The sequence below is a fragment of the Quercus robur genome, chromosome 8 (assembly GCF_932294415.1).
Source record: "Quercus robur chromosome 8, dhQueRobu3.1, whole genome shotgun sequence".
Taxonomy (NCBI): Eukaryota; Viridiplantae; Streptophyta; class Magnoliopsida; order Fagales; family Fagaceae; genus Quercus; species Quercus robur.
This window is the reverse complement of record NC_065541.1, coordinates 25,242,175-25,265,464: the sequence shown is the minus strand read 5'-3', so window position 1 is coordinate 25,265,464 and position 23,290 is coordinate 25,242,175. Positions and strand designations below refer to the sequence as shown.

General features: G+C 35.8%; 2 protein-coding genes across 5 annotated transcripts; one reads left to right on the top strand and one right to left on the bottom strand.

Annotated features, from left to right (window-relative positions):
• The first annotated feature begins 5,499 nt into the window (after positions 1–5,499).
• On the top strand, positions 5,500–21,505 carry LOC126695084 (probable aminotransferase TAT2). 4 transcript variants are annotated; one of them, XM_050391697.1, is made up of 8 exons: positions 5,500–5,673; positions 16,490–16,842; positions 18,156–18,495; positions 18,612–18,830; positions 19,325–19,384; positions 19,775–19,930; positions 20,051–20,116; positions 20,190–20,499. In XM_050391697.1, exons 2-8 carry the CDS (start codon positions 16,598–16,600, stop codon positions 20,379–20,381), a joined length of 1,278 nt encoding a protein of 425 aa, XP_050247654.1. In that variant the 5' UTR covers positions 5,500–5,673; positions 16,490–16,597; the 3' UTR covers positions 20,382–20,499. The 4 variants fall into 4 exon arrangements, with proteins under 4 accessions (XP_050247654.1, XP_050247655.1, XP_050247657.1 ...); XM_050391698.1 differs by having other exon boundaries at positions 5,506–5,673; positions 20,023–20,116; XM_050391700.1 differs by lacking the exon at positions 20,190–20,499 and adding an exon at positions 21,147–21,505 and having other exon boundaries at positions 5,507–5,673.
• Positions 8,125–9,440, bottom strand: LOC126696087 (uncharacterized). Its single transcript, XM_050392866.1, has 2 exons — positions 8,319–9,440; positions 8,125–8,256 (listed from the first exon to the last, which is right to left on the bottom strand). The coding sequence occupies exons 1-2, from the start codon at positions 9,438–9,440 to the stop codon at positions 8,125–8,127; spliced, it is 1,254 nt and encodes a 417-aa protein (XP_050248823.1).
• Positions 21,506–23,290: the final 1,785 nt, after the last annotated feature.

Below are 23,290 nucleotides of genomic sequence, written 5' to 3'. Positions count from 1 at the left end.
ATTAATAGTGTTAAACAGAATTTTAGCTATGTCTGGCTCCTCAAACCACATGTTTTGGGTAAATTAATACTTCATAACATCTATCTAAGTGTTAAATAGAATTTTAGCTACGCCTGACTCCTCGGACCACATTCTTTGGGTAAATTAATACTTCTTGACATCTATCTAAGTGTTAAACAAAATCATAACTATGCCTGACTCCTCAGACCACATGCTTTGGGTAAATTAATATTTCCTAACATCTATCTAAGTGTTAAATAGAACCTTAGCTATGTCTAGCTCCTCGGGCCACATATTTTGGGTAAATTAATACTTCCTGACATCTATCTAAGTGTTAAACAGAATCTTAGCTATGCTTGACTTCTCGGACCACATGCTTTGGGTAAATTAATACTTCTTGACATCTATCTAAGTGTTAAATAGAAACTTAGCTATGCCTGACTCTTCGGATCACATGCTTTGGGTAAATTAATATTTCCTAACATTTATCTAAGTGTTAAACAGAACCCTAGCTATGCTTGGCTCCCTGAATCACATGCTTTGGGTAAATTAATTCTTCCTGTTATTTTCCTAAGTATCAAATAGAACATTGGTTATGCCTGGCTCCTTGGATCACATACCTTAGGTAAATTGATATTTTAAGTTATTTTCCTAAGTATTAAACAGAACATTGGTCATGCCTAACTCCTCGGACCACATACCTTGGGTAAATTGATATTTTAAACTATTTTTCTAAGTGTTAAACAAAACCTTAGTCATGCTTGGTTCATCGGACCACATACATTGGGCAAATTCATACTTTTTGTTATTTATCTAAGTATCAAGTAGAACCGGCCCTGCTAAGTGGCAAAAATCTTTGTTGTAATAACATGATCAAATGAACACTTATGAGCATTACTTAAAGCATTTGAAAGTATGTCCATGATTTTGTTTGAAAATTGATTATCATCCCCGGTTCCTTAGACTTGCTGATAAATGGAAAACTAAGTGAAGCCTGATATGAATAGATGCTTTGCAATTATGTACGTTTTTGAGATTAGGGTTACACTTTGCTGGGATTATGGACTTAGCAGGTTTAACTTGTTCTGTTGCTAAGCATGTGGGATGCAATAATTGTGCTATCACTTATGCAGATGACTAAATGGAGCTGTATCTCATTTTAATGTTAGTTAAGAATTAAATAAAATGAAAGCTATGCTATGAGATCCATATAAATAACACAAGTATGAAACAGAAATTTATAACTGTCTTCAAACTGATTACAAAAGGGAAACTAATTACAAGTCTTGAAAATAAGAGCAACAGTAAAAAAAAAAAAAAAAAAAAAATTATTCTGAGCTACTTCTTTTTTATTACAATTTTCTCTTTCAGTGGGGTCTTGGTAGATTGGGAGAGTGCTGCCTCTGAAGATCCTGCATCTTTGCTTTTGAGATCACCCTTGGCTAGCAATGAGAGAGTTGCTAGAACTATCTCCATCTTGGAGGGCACCTCTTTCTTTTTATGTGGATCTTGAGGAACAGCAGAGGGCTTGGTGGCATCAGGGGCCATTCCCTTGTTAACATCAACTTCTTTCTCAGCAACCCCCTGCTATTGAGCCTCCTCGGAAGGGCTGTCAGAGGAAGGGGGGACTTTAGCTGGGCTGCCCTTCCCAAGTTCTGCCACCTTGGAGGAAGTGTTAACCTTGGAAATGGCTAACCTTGGAAATGGCCGAGCCTAGTGCGCGGATAGCAGGAGGGTAGTATACAATCTCTGCTCTCCTAAATACAAAAAAGGCCTCAACCCTAGCCTAGTTAAGGGCCTTATTCCATACTTGGAGGCAGTAGTTTCTACATACCCCCGAGACCTCAACTCTGAGAGCCTCCTCGGTCTTTGCCACCCCCACATCATAGCTGTCTTGCTCGGCTTGGTCCTTTGCATTCTCGGCTTCCTCCAATTTCTTCTTCAGGGCAATAATTTGCTCTTTGAAGGAGGCTAGTTGGTCCTCGCCCTGACGAAGAAGCATTCTTTGACCTTTGGCCTCCCTTTCAGCGCTGTCCAAGGCAGCTTCAGCACTTCTTTTATCCCTCTTCGCCTTAGTCAGCTTATTCTTAAGCTTTTGATTGCTTTTTTAGGCCATATGGAAGGCCTCCACGACCGCTATTCGTCTTCCTTCTTCTTCCTTTATTTGTCGATGGCAGAAATTTGTTATCTCCTCTGCTCGGAACGTGGCTCAAATGGCCTGTCGAGGAAAGAAACATGGTAAAAGTGAAAGGAGGGAAATAGTAAAGGGAAGAAAGAGGAGGAAACTCGAAAAAAGAAGAAGAAAAAAAAAAAAAAAGGGCTAATTGAAAGACTTACCATCGCAAGGTCCCTCTTTAGACTAAAGAAGACCTCGTGCCTCCTAAGGGACTTTAGGTCGGCCATATCTTTAGGGAGTAGTAGTGCCTGCTCCACTGCCTCAGTCACATAACCAGCCTTCCCTTGTTGGAAGTCCTTGATGGAGGCATTGGCAAGCTCCATCCAGCATCGGGGTGGGGGTCTAGGACGTAGGTTTGACCTGGGAATCACTCCTTTTGTCAACCTCTGTTTGCCTCACCCTAGCTTGTTTGGCCCCTCTTTGGGCCTTACCCTCTTGGGAGGGGTGAGTTTTTTCTCCTTCCACCACCTCCGTACCTTTCTGCTCCCTTTTCCTTTTGAGGTCGATGGGTTCAAGTCGGAGGGGTTGGGTGGGTGAAGGGGTGGGAAGCCTAGTCTGGGTTGCCTTCTCAGGCGCGTTTTCCCCTGGTTGGGACTCCAATAGTTCTTGCAGGGTGGACCTCGGCTTGCGTTGGATCCCCATATTGTCTGGTATGGAAGTAACTCCTCGGTGGTGACTGGATTAGGCTGGGAAAGGATGGCCGAGGTCACTAGTTGATACTTTTAGGGACAAAGGTTGATTAAAGACTTCGAAATCGTCTTCCGAGTCAGAAACTTCAACAACCTCTTCCCCTTCCTTGATCGTGGACTGAGACGGGGTTGCCTCCTCCTTGGCAGCGCGTTGGAAGGGTAGTGCTACTTTTGGTATGCCTTTGGGGATAGGATCAGTGGTGAGAGCGCCTTCTAGGATAGGACCGGTGGTGAGAAAGCCCGGAGTGGCAACATTGATTTGATGTAGGCGAGGATCCTTTGCTTTGATGACGCACTTCGGCGCTTGGTAGCTTTTGGAGACGGGGGTGTAGCTGAGGATTAGATGTGCTGCTCTGAGCTGACCATCACTATGGACGAACACCTCGGCCTTTAGTATTTTGTCTAGGCTCGGCTGGTTGATAAGGCTGAAGTTGTGTACAACAACGTTCTTGTCTGCAAAACCATTGGGAAAAACAGAAAAACATCGTTAGCAAAAAATAGAGCAAGTCAAAGGAAAACTCATATACAAATACAAACAAAAGAAAACGGGAAGGAGATAACTTTGAAATAATCAACCTAGACCTAAAGCCCCACCTGGTGTCCCCTCTCTCGTTGGGCATTGTGCCACTCCCCTGAAACGATCAAGAAGTCCTTATTTAGGCATTTGTTGGAATTAGGGAGACATTGGATGAGCCTAACCTCAAGGTACCTAAACTTTAGGTGATACCTCTACCCTTTTAGGTGGTGGAGGTTGTAAACCCAGTTAACGTCATGGTGGGTAAGCCCTAAGCCCATTTTCTCATTAAATGCGTCTATACTCCCCAAAATCTTAAACATGTTCAGGGCACATTGGGTGGGAGCTAACCTGTGAGCCCTAAGGTAATCCCTGGTGACGGTGCCCATAGGGATTCTCATCCTTCTCCCTATAAAGGCAATAATCGGGATTACCACCTCTCCATCTTGCCTTTTCTTGTGCCATTCTCCCTTCCTTACAATACCTAATTGACACTCTTGGCGGAATCCTATACTGAGCTCTAAAGTTCTCTATACCCTCCTCATCGGTGTAGTGCTTACCACAACGTCTTTGATGCCAAAGTTAGTGTATAGAAGCTTTGTAAGAGAAATAAGAAAGTTCTGAATATCAGAGATATCTGTGTAAGAGTATTTTTGGGTGAAAAATTATGTACCTTGTGTTGGTTCTGTGAAGGGTTTATATGTGGTTCCACAGCTCTTAGCCGTTATGGCTTTTATTATGGCTTTAATGCCTCTCTTGGTAACGCTTCCATACTCAGTAATGTAGGCTTTGATGGGCCTCCAACGGTGTATACAGCTGGTCTTGTAACTGTTTGAGACATTATTGATTGCATCGAATGGCTTCTCTACCTTCATCAGTGACGTGGAGATGTGGATGGAGATGTTGGATTGGATCGTCTAAGCGAAATGGTTTGTCGGTCCCATCACCAGCAATTTGCCCTATACGTGGAGGGTAAAAAGGAAAGAAGGAAGATAGTATAAAACAGAAAGAAGACCCTGAAGAGAGGGGATCGAGAAATTAAGAGAAAAATACTGTAGCAATCAGGAATTGAACTTGTAATCAAACTTGAGAAGAAATATATAAGAACAGATCTCCTAAGATTGTGCCGAGGATGATTTTCTTTAGATTAAACTAGTCTATCTTCATTTTCTTGTCATCTAAATCCATTTTACTTGTTGTCTGACTCATTAAAGCTTATTTTTCAACCCACTCTCTACAAATTCATTGTATTGGGCTCCTTGGGCCTAAGTTCATCCATCCTTTGGGCTTAGAAGCCAAATTGTGTCCTTACAATTACATACTAGTAGAATATTTTAATTGGTTTTTACAACATGGAAATTGATTCAACCAACATATTGTATTGGTTTAAAATGTCTGATTATGTCTAAACTTCAAAATTTACAATTCCTATTTTATTAAATTTTCTAAGAAAATTTTTAAATGATGGGATTTTGATGATCTAGATGCAAATCCTATTATTTGTAAAATCTTGAATATTTAACGATGTTTCTATCCAAACAGAGAGTAAGAGTTTTAGGGTCATAATGGATATGCATTTCAAATGATTAAACCCTGTCTCTAATTTCGAAAAGGTTATGGAAAATTCTCATGAGAAAAATCAACGGAAAAAAGAAAAAGAAAAAAAAAGACCGAAAATTTCACTCTTTGGTAGAGTGTGCATGTACGTTTTTTCAAAAAATAAAAAACATTAATTAGACTAGAAAGGAAACAAAAGGATTAGCGTAGCAGGACAGATCCACGTTGATAATGGAAACTGGAGAGGATGTGATTGCACGCAAGTGAAAAAATTTAATGTGTTGGACATTTAAAATAACTGTCAATTTTTGATGCTATCCTTCCTATTCCTATTCGTTGAAGCCATAATCCAAATCCAAATCCAAACCATAAGCCTTGACAGTTGACACTCACTCAAACTCCCATGAGCTCGAGTTCACCTGATTCCTTCTGTTGTAATAAATTTAGGTTGGATAGACGTCCAAAAATAGTCCTCTTCTTCATGCTTTAGGATGAATCAGCAAAATCAAATATAATGTTCAAACTTATCTAAAAGATTGGAACTAAGACTTTTCTATTGGATAGATAGGCCAATCCTGAACTGTTTCTGTTTAGAAACTCTGCCCCTGCCATTCTCTTGGAGAAGAGTTGCGCTTGCGTTGCGTTGCGTTGCTAAGCATTGAGGAACATTAATTTGGTCAGGTTGGGGAGCTTCATCCGCAAAGTTTGTTCTTACTTCTTACACATTGATTTTACAGGTAAGTTCTGAATGTATTTTCGTCTCTTTTATTTAACTCTGAGCTATATAATATAAAACCGTAGTCTAGAACAATAAACTAAGAAGTGGGTGCATTATTCAAAATAAAATTAGTACAATAATACCATGCATAAGTGATCATGCTTTCCTATTATCGTGTGAATCCTTATATTGTGATCTAGAGTTCACTTTGTGCTAAGATAAGATTGGAATGCGCTAGCTTCAGCGGTAAGGGAGAGTGCCTGGACTAACTATAAACCTAGAACTCTCTGCTTTGACTCCTAACTAAGGCATTTCGCTCGCAATTAATTATGTGATGCTTGCTTATTGAGTTGCAAAATATAACTATTTTTAGTGCATTGGTTCAAAATTTTGGTTATATTGTAAACTTTCTTGCATGTGGCCAGTGGCCTTGAGTTATAGGTTTGTCTTGTCATTTTTTTTAGTGTGTTGCTAACATTGGTTAATTTCGTTTATTTGAGAAGGCCTTATTCTCAAACTGCAATCATGCAGTGTTACGCCGTAGCCTAGCTGCTGCTTCCTCACACCACAATCTCTCTATGCCATCTCTCCAAACCATCTTAGCTTCCCAAACATATATCATCCCACCTCCTCTGTTACTAACTCACAAAACCACCCACACCCTATGCCTTATATACAATAACCCCGCTTCCCCTGCCAATTCATCTCATTAAATTACCCACACTCTTGTCTTACACACCACACCACTCCCCTCACCCACCAAGCCATGCATTACATATTCATGGAGAAATTACCCACACTCTTGTCTTACGCACCACACCACACCACACCACTCCCCTCACCTACCAAGCCATACATTACATATATTAAGTTCTTTGGGTGGAGTCCTTCCTCCCCTCGCAAGGGATGTGGGCCCTATTCATGGATCTCACACAAAGGCCCACCCCCCGTGAGTGGGGGAAGGATTTTTCCTTGAGTATGTAATAATTTATCTACCAAATACTTAACCCATATATATGAAGTATTAGATCAAAGTTAAAACCAAAATAAACTAGGCTTTAGTGTACAATCGCGCTTTGCTAAGGAGGAGTTTATTGAATCTTATTGCATTGAGAAGTAATAAAAGCAAATAAACAAATACTTTTTTAACTAACCCATGTGCGACTACACCTAAAAAACTAATCAATTTTAATAATAATAATAATAATAACTCAACCTTAACCGCTGTCTTGAGCCACTTATTATTGAAATCCAATAAAGTATATGTGACACATTGAACAAACCTATCCTCATAGTGTCTGACAACATAGAAGCAGAGCACTTTTACAAACCCATAGACTAGCAGGAAAATTAATTGCTGATAGAATAATATAAAAACAAAAAACAAAGGAAAACCGCAAAAAACCCTGTATGATTTCTCCATAAAAAATGGAACCCCCTAAAGTTTTGATTATAACAAATTAACTCCTTTTTGCGAGGACCTTGATTAGTTTATGGCAACCATTTGGCTCTCAAAGAATGCAGAAGAACGTGCTAAACTAACTTGATTGGAAATGCTTGTGGAAATCAAGGCTAAATGAGAGACTAAAAACTCTCATTTGGAAGGTTGAATGGAAATGCTCTTGTTAGTGGTTAGTCCTTGGTCTCACTCTCCTCCTCCAGAATGAATTTTAACGTTGCCATTAGATCAAATCACATTCAATCGCAACTTTGACTCGAGATTATTATGGGGTTATAATTTGTGTTTGGTTTGAAACACGTAATAAACTAATAATCCATCTAGTGAAGGTATGTAGGACCATGGAAAAGAGTCAAAAGACACATATCTTACTCTAAGGAATGTCTGCTTCAAAGCTTTACGAGACCCTTAGGTTAGAAAATTTGAGTTTTTCTTCTTGATGGAACCCGACACAACCAGAACTTAAAAATTTGTGAAAAAATTTCCAAAATGAAAGTGACACCCTGTTGATAGAGTATTGAAAAGAAATATTTTTATTTTATTTTATTTTTTTTGATAGAAAGAAAGAGAGGGAGGGATGCTTTGCCCCATAGTCTTGGGCCCGAAAATCATGGGTTTCCACTTCCCCCTGGTTTGGCAGGTTCCATAACGAAAGAAAAGGGTTGTGGCTTTTTTTGAAGCACTAGAAAGGGTGGCCATTCCTCATTGTCTTATGTAGATTATTATTTGGAGGGAAGAGTGTTTAATTGTACTTCTTTCTAATGGGATTGAGGTTCGTCTGTAGAGCTAAAATTGTTTCTTTTATAGTCCATGTTTGATTAGTTGGCTGGCTTAACTAGTCGTTCATTTCTTACCTTAACGGATTTTCTAGATTTTATGTAAATTTTAGTTAACGTTTTGTTGCATCCCTGGAACGCTACTTGTGCATGTGGGGATAGATCACTTTTTTTTTTTTTTTTTTTTTTTTTTTAAAAAAAAAAATGTGAAAATGCAATATAATATTAATAGAAATCATAAACAATCCGGTACATCAAAGGCAATAGCAGTTTCTAAGAAACTGGGGGTTTCCTCAACCCATGCCACAAAATCACCAACAAATTGAGCATGTTGAGCTAAAATATGGGCAGACTGTTGCCTTCCCTCCTAATATGTGAAAAATCAAAATAACAAAAAGATTGAAGGTGGAACAGAATGCCATTAAGTACATTAGCAATAGCAGGAGGGGCTTTGGAGGTTCCATGTAGGCAGTTGCAGACTTGCAGAGAATTCCCCTCGAAATTAATATCCTGAATATCAACATCTCTTCCAAAAATCATAGCTGCTTCCATAGCCTTGGCTTCAACCTCAAGAGGACCCAAAGGAGCACAAATATGCTGGCTTAAAGTTGCCACAACTTGACCCTTATCGTCCCAAATAAGAACACCCATTCTAGCACTAGAAAGATTTTTAAAAACAGCGCCATCCACATTAGCTTTATAGACACCTGGCTTGGGAGGTAACCAACTAGTTTGGGAGCGACAAGCAGAAGGTATTGGAGGGTCTTGAATAGCTTGAAACTCAGAGATAAACTTGGACACTTCGAGGATCAAATTTTCCTTCTTCTTCGGCTCCTCACCATGTCTAATTTCGTTTCTATTCCTCCATATATTCCATGCAATTGCCATGAAATGAGCAAGAGAAATAGTCGATGATCCCACATCACAACTTAGCTTCCAAACCACATTAGCAAAAGTGTAATGACAATCCACCAGTAGATTACAAGACTCCCACACAGACCTGGAAAAGTCACAATATAGCAACACATGACTTGTCGTCTCACTACTTTGGCCACACTGGTCATAAGCATCAGAATTGAGCACATGCCGATGAAAAAGGTTGGATTTTGTAGGAAGGATATTTTGACAAGCCCGCCAAATAGAGTTTTTGATTTTATTAGGCACCTCAGCTAACCAGATAGTTTTCCAAAGCTGGCTTCGGCCAGCATTACCAGAAGTTCCTTCTTGCTCTGCTTCTTTCATTTCCATAGCAATCCAATAGGCACTTTTAACTGTGAATGTACCATTAGGCATCATAGCCCAAACCAATTTATCTGGAGGCATACGAGTACTCAAATGGATACTTAAGATATTTTCAACTTCAAAATATAAGAACAATTCCCTTACAAGATCAACCTTCCATAACCCGTGCTTAGAGTCAATCAGAATATCAACTGTTGCATCTTCAGGTAATAGAATTCTAGGTGACACAACCCTATATGTAGATGGGGATGGAATCCACTTATCCTTCCAAATACAAACCTTCTTACCATTTCCAATTTGACAACACATCCCCTGCCAAATAATAGGCTGGGCTACAAGAATGCTGCGCCAGACATAGGATGGGTTTCTACCCTTCTAAGCATCCATAAAAGAAGTATCAAGAAAGTACTTACTTTTAAAAACACGATAGAAGAGAGAGTTTGATTCATGTTGCAACCTCCACCCTTGCTTTGCCAGGAGAGCAAGATTAAAAGATTTTAGGTCCCTAAAACCCATGCCACCCTTAGCATTTGGACTACACAACTTGTCGCATTTCATCCATGTCATTTTCCGCTCCTCATTTTTTTGTCCCCATCAAAATTTGCTCACCGTACTATTCAAATCATCATAAAGGGATTTCAGAAGGAGGAAACAACTCATTGTATGCATTGGGATTGCTTGCACGACTACCTTAATTTGTACCTCTTTCCCGGCCATAGATAAAACTTCTCTTTCCATCTAGAGAGTTTTTTAGCAACTCTTTCCTTAAGTTGTTGGAAGGTATTGCTTTTATTCTGGTCTACCAATGAAGGCAAACCCAAGTACTTCTCATGCTGATGAATAACATCCGCACCAAATCTCTACTTAACCTCTTCTTGGATCTCTGCTGGAGTATTGGGGCTGAAAAATAATGAGGTTTTTTGTCTATTCACTTGTTGACCTGTTGCCATTTCATAAACCATAAGCAGTCTTTGTACTTCATCATAATCAGCAGTGGTAGCATTACAGAACAATAAACTGTCATCAGTAAAGAAGAGATGGGTGATATGAGGGCTTCGTTTGCAAACCTGAAGACCTCGAAGAGTTCCCATCTTAGCTGCTTTATTGATTAAAGCTAAAAGACTTTCTGCACATAACAAAAACAAATATGGAGAGAGATGATCCCCTTGACGCAAACCCCTAGTTGGGGTAATATGCCCTCGAGGGACACTATTAATGCGAATAGAGTATGCGACAAAAGTTACATAGCTCATAACCATAGAAATCCACCTAGAATGAAAACCCATTTTTGTCATGATTTTTTCTAAACAACTCCATTCAACCCTATCAAAAGCTTTATTCACGTCTAGTTTTAAGGCCATGGTCCCAGTTTTTCTTTGGCTGATGTTGTTCATAACCTCAAAAGCGACAAACACATTATCTGTAATAAGTCACTTAGATAGAAAAACACTTTGATTTTCAGTCATGAGTGAGGGGATAAAAGTCTTAAGCCTATTAGCAAGAATCTTCGAAGCTAGTTTATAAACCACATTGGATAAACTAATTGGCCTATATTCTGAAACCTTAGTTGGGCTTTTAACTTTAGGAATAAGGACAATATGTGTTTCATGGAAATTATAAGGTGCTGTACTATTAATTCAAAAATTCAGAACACATGTAACAACACTATCCCCAACTACTTGCCAAAAATGTTGATAAAAGAGAGGAGGCATACTATTGGGTCCTGGAGATTTTAGAGGATACATTTGGTCAATAGCTTTTTTAACCTCTACAGAACTGAAATCTCTAATGAGCATACTATTCATTTGTGGAGTCACTCTCAGTTTAATGGCCTCAAGAAATTCATGGGAAATATTTGGTTGGGACGTAGTAAAGAGGTTTTGATCTGGGATGCACGGGCGCGGCTCCAGAGCCATCGCACCTGCGTCCGACGCGGCAGGACGCGGCGACGCGGGAGGGACGCCGTTGACTGTACGTCAGTGCCGCGTCGAGCCGCGTCCTGCCACGTGGATTCCCCGACTCGCGCCGACTCGGCTTCAATTCGTGCCAAACTGGGCCGATTCGGCCAGAATCGAGTCATTTCTGCCATATCGGATCATATCGACCAGAGGTCGAAACTGACCGAAACGGCCGAAATCGTTTGGTTGTGAATAAAAGATAAAAGCAGCGCACATCGTTTGGTTGAGAATAAGAAGAAGAAATTACTAAGGTGAAGATAAGTGAGAAGGAGATGAAGAAAAGTTTAAAGGGTTGAAATTTTCAGAATCGTCGCTGTCGGACTCTACAAAAATTAGATTCACGAGAAGGCAAAGGGAAACAACAGTGTGATTGTTCATGGGCTTTGTTGGCTTTGTTGATTGTTCATGGGTTTTGGCTTTGTTGATTGTTTATGGGCTTTGGCTGTACATTTTGCTTTTAACGTGCCACAGTAAAAAATATTTTAATAGTAAAAATACTACTAACAGGCCATAGTAATTTTTAAGAATAATTTAATAGTAAAAATATATAGAAAATATAAATAAAAATATTTTTAATAATTTTTTAATTGCCACACCCATACCCTACTTTTTCAAAAATTGCAGAGTCCCGCACCCGCACCCGCACTTGAATCCGGAAACGCACCCATGCTTCATAGGTTTTGATAGTAAACAATGATTACTTCAAAGATTTTGTCATCACTCTCCTGCCAAGTATCAGATTCATCAATTGTCTCCTGAGATTGTATTACGTTGCTTTCTATTTGAGGCCTTCTTATGAAAAAATCTGGTATTTCTGCCACCCTCCTTCAACCAAGGATTACCAGACCTTTGTTTCCACATTCTTTCCTCCAAATCAAGCAATCGATTCACCTCTGATATCTGTTGACATAGTCCGTGTTTGACATCCCAGCTGATCTCGCCTCCAAAAGTTGTAGGAAATCTTGTGCTTTCACCAGTTTTTACCAATATGCCTGAATTCCTGCATGTTCCATCGGGATAGAGCCTCACGACATTGTTCCATACATGTTGAAAAGCAATTTGTTGTCTCCCCACCCTTCTTTTTTTTATAAAAGAAGTCTTTAACTCATTCTATGGCTGCTTCGTTTGCTTTTTTTGATTCGATTCAGGCTCTAACTCTGCTTCAACTTTAATATAATGTTACATAGGATTGATAAAGATGTACTCAAAGCACTTTCAAGGACTAATTACTCCACTACAACCAACAATGCACAATAACGTCTTTGTATATATATATATGCCAGTTGTAAACCCAAACAAGAGTAAGATTGTACATTAGGCCTACAAATGGACCAAATATATGTGCTTTTAGAGTGGGCCTACATGTGGTGTCTCTGAATTTAATTTTTTTTTTTTTTTTATGGGAGTCTCTGAATTTAATTGTAGGAACTAAGTTTTAGTCAGAATGATACTGATGGGCTTTAATGTGTTGTTACATGGCACATCTGCACGTGGAATTAATGCCATTTATTACATGTAGGTTGGGAGGTAAGTTTATTAAATGATATCATGTTAATAGTATCAAAATTTAATAAGTATTTAAATTTTTTTTTTTTTTTTTTTTTTTTTTTTTTATTTATTTTATGGGAGTCTCTGAATTTAATTGTAGGAACTAAGTTTTAGTCAGAATGATACTGATGGGCTTTAATGTGTTGTTACATGGCACATCTGCACGTGGAATTGATGCCATTTATTACATGTAGGTTGGGAGGTAAGCGTATTAAATGATATCATGTTAATAGTATCAAAATTTAATAAGTATGAGACATATCAATAAAAAATAATCATCTTATTAATAAATAAAAAATATGTATTAGTGAGTAATTATTTTTACACACATGTCTTTTATTTATTGGATTTTAATACAAATAACATGATATCATTTGGGGTATGTTTGGATAGAACTTATTTTGCTGAAATTGAAAACTGAAAACTGAAAACACTGTAGCAAAATAATTTTTAAATGTGTGAATAGTACCGTGGGACCAATTTTTAATGAAAAAGTTACTGAAAAGTGTAATTTGTGGGTCCATAAACAGTGCACAAATGCACTGTTCACTGTGGAAAAGTCAATAAGTGCGGCTTCCAAAAAAAAAAAAAAAAAATCAGTCTGAAACACGTTGAAGGAAAACGTGGACGCAAGATAAGCCGAATCCAAACTCCTCCTTGATACAATATACTTTTTGGAGAGATAAGGGACAATAATGGTTTATTGTACGGTACGGAGCCACGTACAAATTATTAGTTTTCTCTCAATTATTTTTCATGGCCCCAGAAAAGGAATTTTATTTTTTTATATATTAAAAAAAAAATTGCAATAGGTAATAGGAAATGACAAAAATGTGATATTAATTATTAAGTTAAAATCAAATACCAATCAGAGTTCCGTGTTAAACTTGGAGTGTAACATGTAGACAAGTGGTGCTTTTACTTCCTTGTTTGCAAGAGCACTTGTCAAGCTTTCAGTTTCAGATGAAAAGACAAAAACCAAATACTGATAAATAGTGGCGGCTCTAGGAATTTTTATCAAGGTGTTTCTTAAGAAACATAAATTATACAATTTAATAAAAAGAGAAATTCATATATTGACAACAATAACAATAAAAAAAAACATGTCAATACATAAAGTTTATAATTGCTTTCTACGAGTTTTCATATTTTGAAATCGTTGCGTGATAGTCTCATTATCAATGCTACAAGCTACATCTCTTTTAATGTATACAACCAAACAATCATCCATCCACTTAATGTAGAACAAATTATGGAGTAAAATTTAATTTTATTGGCAAAAAAAAAAAAGAGGGTGTTCCCAGATTTTTTTTGAAGGGTAGACAAATAATTTTTTTAAAAAAAAATTGTTATATAAATATATATATATATATAAATATATATATATATATATATAAATTCAGGTCAGGGTGGTCTTGCGACCACTCTGGCCTTAAGGTAGCGCCGCCCTTGTTGATTGGTAGAATTTCAGTCATTACAGAATTTCCTTGTGATTGGTACATCAAATTCGTGCTTATGTGTTTAGGCTTGGCCGCTTGGGTCCAACTTGCCAAAAAAAAAAAGGGATGTTATATACATACATATATATATATATATATATTTGTGTTTTGGAAGATCATGTGTATTGTTTATGTTCAGTCTCCGAAAAGTTTAAGCAAAGGCTTATTAATCTTTCATTTGTTGTGTTATTTCTGAAACGAGTGATGCATTATGAATTTTTCTTATCTCGTAATATAATCACTTATGCTATTGGGTGTATAATAGAAAATTGTGTCAAATTTACACATTTTTGTTCAGAAACTCTCCATTTCAGTCCATTATAATATTGTAGATTTACATTTTTGTTATAGTAACTGCGTAAAAATATACATAGCTATTGTAGCATATCCAAAGAGGATATCTAGGCGATAGAGAACGGGAGGGAGGGGAAGTTCATAAAAAATATTCAATAACTAGATTCATAATTTTGAAAGATGGTTCGATTAACTATGTGGGATTTTGGATTAAAGATTAGGGATTTTGTGTCGGCCCATAAAATTCAAAATGTGTAAACAGCGGTTAGTTTCTAGGGTGGACGACAAAGGGACTTAGCCTTGAGATACATAGATGTTGTTTGGTTTAAGAGAAAAATGTGGTGTATTTTGTTGTCATTTCTAGTTTTTAGTGGTACCCACCACTAAAAAATTGGTTTGGCTTTGTTATTTGTACTCAGCTTTCATTTTTAGTATCTAAAAAAGTGAGTTTGAATATAAAAAATTAATACACATTTTTGCTGTTTTTATTTTCACTCTGAAAATGAATAAAGTGGAATTTTTGCAAAAATACTCAAAACTTGTGTTGAATTTTTAATTGAAAAGTAAATAAAGTGGTAAGTTATTATTAGTTCTAATTTGAATACACCACTTAAGTTACTTTTTTACTTTCCAATAATAGGCGTTGACAACCTTGTCACGTAACATTTCTTTTTCTAAAATTTGGTTTTATCGGTTCACAATTTCACTCTCCACTTTAGTATACTCCACTCTAGTATGCATGCTAAGTTATAGCATGTATTTTATGAATGATAATTGTTTGTGAGCAAAATGCATTTTCTCCTCCAGTAGACAACAACTGATGATTTATAAGACTTTAATGTGTATTATTTAATCCAGCCACACTTAATTTATTAAAAAGTTTTGTGACTAAAATGACACATAATTAATAATCCCACATAATGGGTTGGAGAAAGATAACTCTAAATTAGTTTAGAGTTAAACCTTTTCAATTAAAAATTGTTGAGAAAATATTTATGAAAACTAGCCAATTCACTACAAAAAACTCATCCTACACCAGCGTTTTTTTCCCCGCTGGATAGAAGGTAAAAAAACAGTATAGGGAGATAGAGTTTGTGTGGAAAATTAGGTATCTATGACAGCTCTCATAAATATTTTTTTATTTATACAAAAAAAAGATTATTAATAACTACCGTATTTATTAAATTTTATGTTTAGACAAAAAACAAAAGAGTATTAATAACTCCCATAATTATTGTATTTTAGATTTAGACAAAAGTAAAAAAGAGAAAGAAAAAAAATCTTATTTTGTTAAATTTTCTCTGTGCATCAGCATTACACTGGTTTAAAAAAAAAAAAAAAAAAAATCATCTTGTTTCACTATTTAACCTTTTTTGTGTGGCTTTTTCTCCAAATATGTGTGACATCCTTGCGTTACGATCTGCTTGATTATATATATATATATATATATATTTTTTTTTTTTAACTTTTGACCGTTTGTTTTCGATAGACATTAAAGGCATTCTTATAATATTAGCATTAGTTTTTTTATTTTTTATTTTTTATGGTAAAGAATATTTGTGGTCGATATATAGGCATATCTAATTAGTTCGTGTAGAGTTGTTCTGCCCGTATTTGATAAGAAAAATTATAATTGATAAGAAAAATTACAATATTATAAAATGTATCACAATCTTTAACGTCCTTGTTAAGGCTTGTATTGTGCTGTAGTTCTTTGAATCAAACAGAATAGGGCTGTAAATTGTAATCAAGCCTAGTTGAGTGGAGTATCAAACGTGCAAGATTCAAAGAGAAAATAAAAACCATTACTACTACTACTATTGTGAATAAAAAGCCTTGATGGTGACAAAAATCTTATCACGAAATGACACACCGGTGGGGCCCTAAATCTAATAAACATTCATGTTTGTTTGGGTTAATACAAGTCGGCAGTTCGAGTTCGAGTAGAGATAGTTCCCGAAAAAGATTGCACGGAGTAGTTTGGGTATGGTTTAATACTTTAATTAATGTTCTCTCATCTGTCCACCACGTAACTGCCTTATTTTGTTTGCATGCGAAGCCGTGGAAGGAACACTTCAACAACGAGTGGTCTCTGTCCATCGCTAATTATAAATATAAATTGGAGCCTCTTTCTACCAAATAGCAGTCACAGAGTCCAAGAATAAACATGGAGAATGGAAGTCTCAACCATGGTGTGGACACGGGTTCAACCATCACCATCAAAGGCATTCTTAGCCTGTTAATGCAAAATATTACTAGTAACAAGAGGGTGATTTCTCTAGGCATGGGTGACCCTTCTGCTTATTCCTGCTTTCACACTACCCATGTTGCTCAAGACTCTGTTGTTGATGCTCTCCAATCTGACAAGTTCAATGGTTATGCACCAACTGTTGGTCTTCCTCAAACTAGAAGGTAATTCTTATTCTTTTACACTATCACTATTTCCTTTTTCAATTTTTGTTGTAATGTTTCATGAGTTTTTTCGTGCCCTCAATTTTCTGGAATTTATCAAATATTGTTCCTAGTTATCTTGAAAGTATAAACTTGGGGTTGTGGCTCTCCACTAGATTCGGGATTTTTGTGTGGCAGTTTCAATTTGGAGCTACTTTATCCATTAAAAAAATAACAGTTGCCGTTGATAGTTCATAATTGCAATATTGTTGTCAATCGGTTCTTTTGGCTTTAATTTTTTTTTATTTTTTTTCCACAAGTAGAGTTCAAATGTAATCTGGGTGTCTGACAACTTCTCTTTGATTTTGGGGATTTTTTTATTTATTTTTTATTTCAAATGTGTTCACATTTCTTAGTTATTGTTTTACTTGTGCTCTCAAATTATGACTTCTGCTACCAATTTTCAGTAAAACATTGTACTAATATGTTTTGAAATTCATCTAATTACATTGAATTTGCGTAATATTTCTTACTGTTTTGAGGAAGTTCAATAGAAAAACTTCGCTTTTCATTACCTTCTTCTCAACTAATCGTTTATTTCTTTAAAACTGCAGTTAATTTAGAAGTAACAATCTGGGCTTGATTCTTATATATTACTGTCACAGTTGAAATTTAAAACTGATTGAGCCTATTTCTTTTTGCCAAGTAATTTGAGCCTGTTTCAATCAGCTCTAATTACTTATCTGTTTGGAGTTGCAATCAAAAGTAGATTAAAATTCTATTTTGGATAGGTTTGTTTATTCTATTTTTTTCCACAAGTAGAGTTCAAATGGATTAAAATTCTTGAGGTGGATGTACGTCTTCTTCTCTATTTTTCTAATTTAATAAATTTTTAGATTTTTGTTTTGTCCGTGGAATTAAAGCACTACATGATGAAAGTATCCTTGTTCTTCCTTTAAACCTTCAACTTCGATGCAGGCATGATTCATCCCAGAGAAAGATGTCTTCTGAATAAATAAATGTATGAGTTTGTACTCATTAGAGAAATATGTCTATGAATAATAGCAAGTTATGTAATACTCTTGTCAGTAAACGTTATCTCTATCCCAATCTGATCCTGCCAACCACTATTAGAGCTAGAGTAATTGATATATTATCGACATTTTAAATGCGAGGTAAAGTTGAGACAAAAATCGAACTTAGGATCTCCTGCTTTGATAACATGAAAAATTATCAATTGTTCCAAAAGTTTAAGCTGTTATAAAATGGTGAATTTAACAATATATCAGTTGTGAATTTTCTTCAGTAATTTTCTTCTATTTTAAAATGAACAGAGCAATTGCTGAATATTTGTCTCGCGATCTTCCATACAAGTTATCATCTGATGATGTTTTTATCACCTCTGGTTGCACACAAGCCATTGATGTTTCGCTGGCAATGCTTGCCCACCCTGGTGCAAATATCTTGCTTCCAAGGCCAGGCTTCCCAATTTATGAACTTTGTGCTGGATTTAGGCATCTTGAAGTTCGGTACGTTGATCTTCTCCCTGATAAAGGCTGGGAGGTTGATCTTGATGCCGTTGATGCTCTTGTAGATCACAACACTGTTGCATTGGTAGTTATAAACCCTGGGAATCCTTGTGGAAATGTATACAGTTACGAACATCTAAAGAAGGTCAGTAGTCCAGGATATGGCTTCAAGTGCCACAAAATTTTGTACATATGGTGACTATAAATAGTTGGCATTATATAAAGATTTAATGTTATTCATTGTTTGTGTACTTCACCTAGATCGCAGAAACTGCAAAAAAGCATAAAATTCTTATAATTGCTGACGAAGTATATGGGCACCTTGCTTTTGGGAAAAATCCATTTGTGCCAATGGGAGTTTTTGGATCTGAAGTTCCTGTTCTCACACTTGGGTCTCTATCAAAGAGATGGATAGTTCCCGGATGGCGACTTGGTTGGTTTGTGACAAGTGATCCAAGTGGCATGTATCGGGAACCCAAGGTTCTCTCTCTCTCTCTCTCTCTCTCATGTGTGAAATTCTCATTATATACCTTCAATAATGCTTCGTAAATCTTTTCACTGATGGATTCCGTTGTCTAAAAGTGATTTAGAGATGCAAACTGCTCTAGAAAATATGTTTTTGTTTGGCTAGCATGGTTTTCCTCCCACAACATTTCACGGCAATGCATTATAGCTGTATATGGAATGTTCTAAAGATTAATTAGTCTTGAACACAATTTTTTGTTTCTGTTTCATTTGTTATTTCAAATTCTCATTTACATTCAATCAAAATTCTTTATTTATGGTGCAACCAAGGGCTTTAATTATTAAAAAGATATGGAATAACCAGCTTTGGGCTTTTGGCTTCTGTTCATCTGGATAACTGTGGACCAATATGTACTGCTGATTATAAACTGTTCATGATTTTCATATCATACAATTTACATTAAATCTTTTTGTTGCTAAACCATCTTACTTTTTTTTTTTTCCCTCAGACTGTTGAGCGTATTAAGAAGTATTTTGATATTCTGGGGGGCCCTGCAACCTTCATTCAGGTGTTTTATTTATATTTTATATGCTTGTTTTGAATTTCTAGAATGAAAACACACATTTTTTTTCTTTTTCATTGATAGAATTGCTTTCATTGAGATGATGTAGCTCATAGCTTCTCCAACTGAAATTAATTATTTATACATAGTTGCAAACTGAATTTTTGCCATAGTATCAACAAATATGCTGAACTTGAGTTAGAAAAAGTTCTATGGTGCTGCCACTTCTTGATTAATGCTTGAACTCAAAAGTATTTGGCCTGTGATGATAAGTTGGGAATTGATTCTTCTGCCTTGAAATGTCTAAACTTTTATCTTTAACTAAAAACATGTAGCTGCTGATTTTCTTTGTGCCTATAATCCATCTACTTATTCATACATATTTTGGTGTGTTAGGCAGCGGTTCCCCACATCCTTGAGCAAACTGATGAGGCTTTCTTCAAGAAAACTATTAATTTGCTAAAGAATGCATCAGATATTCTCTGTGATACCATAAAGGAGATCCCTTGCATTACTTGTCCCCTAAAACCTGAGGGATCTATGGCAGTAATGGTGAGATTGCAACTTTGCAGTTATCTTTGTGCTTAAAATAATGGATTCATAGAGATATGTAGTTGCTTTTTTATTTATTACATATGTTGCAGGTGAAATTGAATATTTCGCTACTGGAAGACATCAGTGATGATATTGATTTCTGTTTCAAGCTGGCCAAAGAGGAATCAGTTGTCATTCTTCCAGGTATGACTTGATACATTCATTGTATTTATTAGTTCAAAAAATTTTCTTATTTCCTTAGGAAATTCATTTTCAGTTGCTGAAACAAAATCTCCTTGTGCTGCATCTGCTGCATTTTCTAATGTGGGAGAATTGGTCCTGTTCCAGGAAACGTCATTCTTTCCTTCAACTAAACTCAAATTCTATCCCGTATATTCTAAAGGATGATGGACTTAAACACCTGAGATTTTATGAACTTCTAAACTCTTCCACATTCCCAACTACGTAATTTCAATTCTGATTTCTTCCATTCTCAATAAGGTGTATACATGAGGCTAGTATGAGATTCCCACATTCTCATTACATTTCATTTTTCACGTCTTATTATAAAAAGGTGCACTATCTCATGCTTGCTTCTGGACCAAAAAAGGAGTCCATCAATATCTATATTTATGTTAAGTTAAAGTTTATATCTACTTTCAATTAACTTCATTAATGTTCTTTTCAAATATTATATGAAGTTCTGAATGTCAAGGATCTTTCCGAAATCACATACTTAACAAGGTTGTCCAAAGTTCCCATTTGTTGAAGATGTTACGGCAATTCTAAGTCTAATTACAACTTATTTTTCTGAAGAAATTTGACTTGATATCACTCATTTTAGCATCCAGGAACCCAATAAAAAGCTGATTACACCATCATTAAAGCTTAACATACATTCATGCAAATGAGCATGTGGGACATTCTCGCAGAGATGGAATGCACATCATATAGTTGAGCAACTTATCAAAAGTTAGGTTCAAGAATTCCTGTGAGAAATAGGGCATATCAAGCATTCGCAGAATGCATTCAATTGGCATTTCTATTTTAAAATATTGTTTATACTAGAGAGAAAACATCACTGAGATTTCATAGTACATTTTAGTACAACAAAAGTAATTGTCTTATGTTCAGTTTCCTTGGAATTCATTACACTTTTCAGTGTAGTCCGCTAACTAGAAGCTCTAAGTAACTACTAACAAATGGATCTAACCCCCCTTTTTTTTTTTTTCAGGAATTGCTGTGGGGCTAAAAAATTGGCTTCGTATTACTTTTGCTGTTGATTCTTCTTTTCTTGAAGAAGGTTTAAGAAGGACGAAATCCTTTTGTCAAAGACATGCAAAACAGTTACAAAGATACTAAACTATTGAAGTCAATAAAGTGTGATGCTCAAGTCATTGGTCTTGTCATTAAAATTTCTCCCAAAATTTCCTGACATATAAATTTTGTTATACACTTATACAGGGCAAAGTTAATCAGTAAAAATATATCAGATATTGTTGACATTTATGTGAAGTGTAAACTGTCTCCTTTGAAGTTGTACATCACATCGCTTCAGTTATAATAATCAATATGCTATATTACTGATTCTAATACATGATGTGGTAAATCTTGCTCACTTGTTACGTGATTAATATTTACTTCAAGCTAAAAGCAAAAGCTACATTTACATGCACGATCGTGTACAAACAATTCTTTGCCAGTACAGTGATCTCCATGGATTTTTTTTTTTTCCATTCCTCTTCCTTTTTGGGTGATTAGGTAGAATTTGAGCTGCATTGTCCGCTCCATAGTAGCCATCTCTATTAACTAGGAGGTTCTGTTTTTGTCAAAGCTTCTTCAATGTTGGTAACTAGCTAGAGCCCCTTTGATGTCAAATATAGGTATGCTAATTACTTTGGAACTTTTGCAAGGATAGCTAGTTTTCTTTGAAAATAGAAAATATGTTATGTAAGAGTCCCTTCAAAGAAAATGTCACAAATGATGTTCCTTGTGTTTTGAGAGAGATTGCTGATTGAAAATGTCCATTTCTAGTTATTTGAAATAGGATTTATCAGAAGTGTGTGCGTGTGTGTGTTAAATTTAAATATGGGGAAAACAGAGTGTTTGGAACTACTTTTTAATAGTCCTATTTCACATCAACTAGAAATGGTTATTTTCACATCAACTGAAAATGGACTTTTTAAAACAGGTAATTTCAGGTTTGTTTATAGGAAAATAAATATTTATGGTCACTTATGCCAAGTGGAAATATTTGGCAAAAAAGACGGTACTTATAAATGGTTATTTGCTATAAGTAATCGTCCCCTCCTTGATTTGTAGGGTATCTATTGCCTAAAAATGGAAGAAATGATTATACCAAAAAAAACTCTCCAACATCATCCATAAATGTAGACCTCTATCAAAAGAGATCAATCCATGCTTGTAGGGATGTTGTTGCCCCTCGCATCGCATGACTATCAATGTAGGCAAGCAGTCATTAGGCTTTGTTAATTTAGGCCTGTAATTCCCTTTGTACTTGTGTTCTTATTTAATCAAGTGAGTTGTAATATTTACATTTCTTGTTTGATCATATGTGCACTTGTTTTTTTCATTCTCATCTTAAACTTGTGCATTTTTCAAAAAGTTCTATTAAGTTGGGCGTTACCAAACTCATATCCTCTTTATCTAAGTTGAATAAGTGTTTTTGAGTGATTTCCAATCCAAAGCAACATAAAATCTAGTTTGTACTCAAACACAATATTTTTAGTTTTTTTTTTTCCTCCTTTCTTTTAGATTGAAGAGCAATATTAGTTCCATATGAATATATCTCATTTTAAATCGAACAATAAGAGAGTATTGTGCAATCAGAAGAGGTTTTATCATATCAACGTCAAGCCTAATTAAATATGTTTTTTTTTTTTTAAGCTTAAAATAGTCTAATAACAGTGTGAACTTTGGTGACTATAATTTCACTTGTAGGCACGTATACAGCATATATTAATGGCGTGTGTGACTGTGTTCCAAGACCTGCATCAAGGAAGAAAAACTTTTACTCGGACTTCAAAAACTGTTTTTCTTATACTAGTTTCCACAATTCTGATAATTTTCTAAAATGGCAAAATTTGAAGAATTCTAGAATCAAGTTTTACTCGAAAAATTAGAAAAGCATTCAATGAAGATAATGCAAATTATATTAGTACTAAATTTATATACTCAAAACTGTAACTGGAATTGTACGTACCCAAAGTCATAGTAGACAAATTGTAGCAAAGAAAATGGACCTTTGAGCTGATAGTCGATAGATATGAGTAGCAAAGGCTTAAAAGCCACGTACCTTAAAAAAAAAAAAAAAGACCGAGAGCTTTTATTCAAGAAACAAAAAGTATGTCAAGTGAA

What these genes read in the sequence shown, in the direction of transcription:
- LOC126696087 (XM_050392866.1), bottom strand. Translation starts at nt 9,440, where the DNA reads ATGTGTTGTCAAATTGGAAATGGTAAGAAGGTTTGTATTTGGAAGGAT. An exon ending in CCCCTCCTGCTATTGCTAAT is followed by an intron (nt 8,257 to 8,318) that starts GTACTTAATGGC and finishes TTCACATATTAG; the next exon opens with GAGGGAAGGCAACAGTCTGC.
- LOC126695084 (XM_050391697.1), top strand. Translation starts at nt 16,598, where the DNA reads ATGGAGAATGGAAGTCTCAACCATGGTGTGGACACGGGTTCAACCATC. An exon ending in GGTCTTCCTCAAACTAGAAG is followed by an intron (nt 16,843 to 18,155) that starts GTAATTCTTATT and finishes TAAAATGAACAG; the next exon opens with AGCAATTGCTGAATATTTGT. An exon ending in GCATGTATCGGGAACCCAAG is followed by an intron (nt 18,831 to 19,324) that starts GTTCTCTCTCTC and finishes TTTTTCCCTCAG; the next exon opens with ACTGTTGAGCGTATTAAGAA.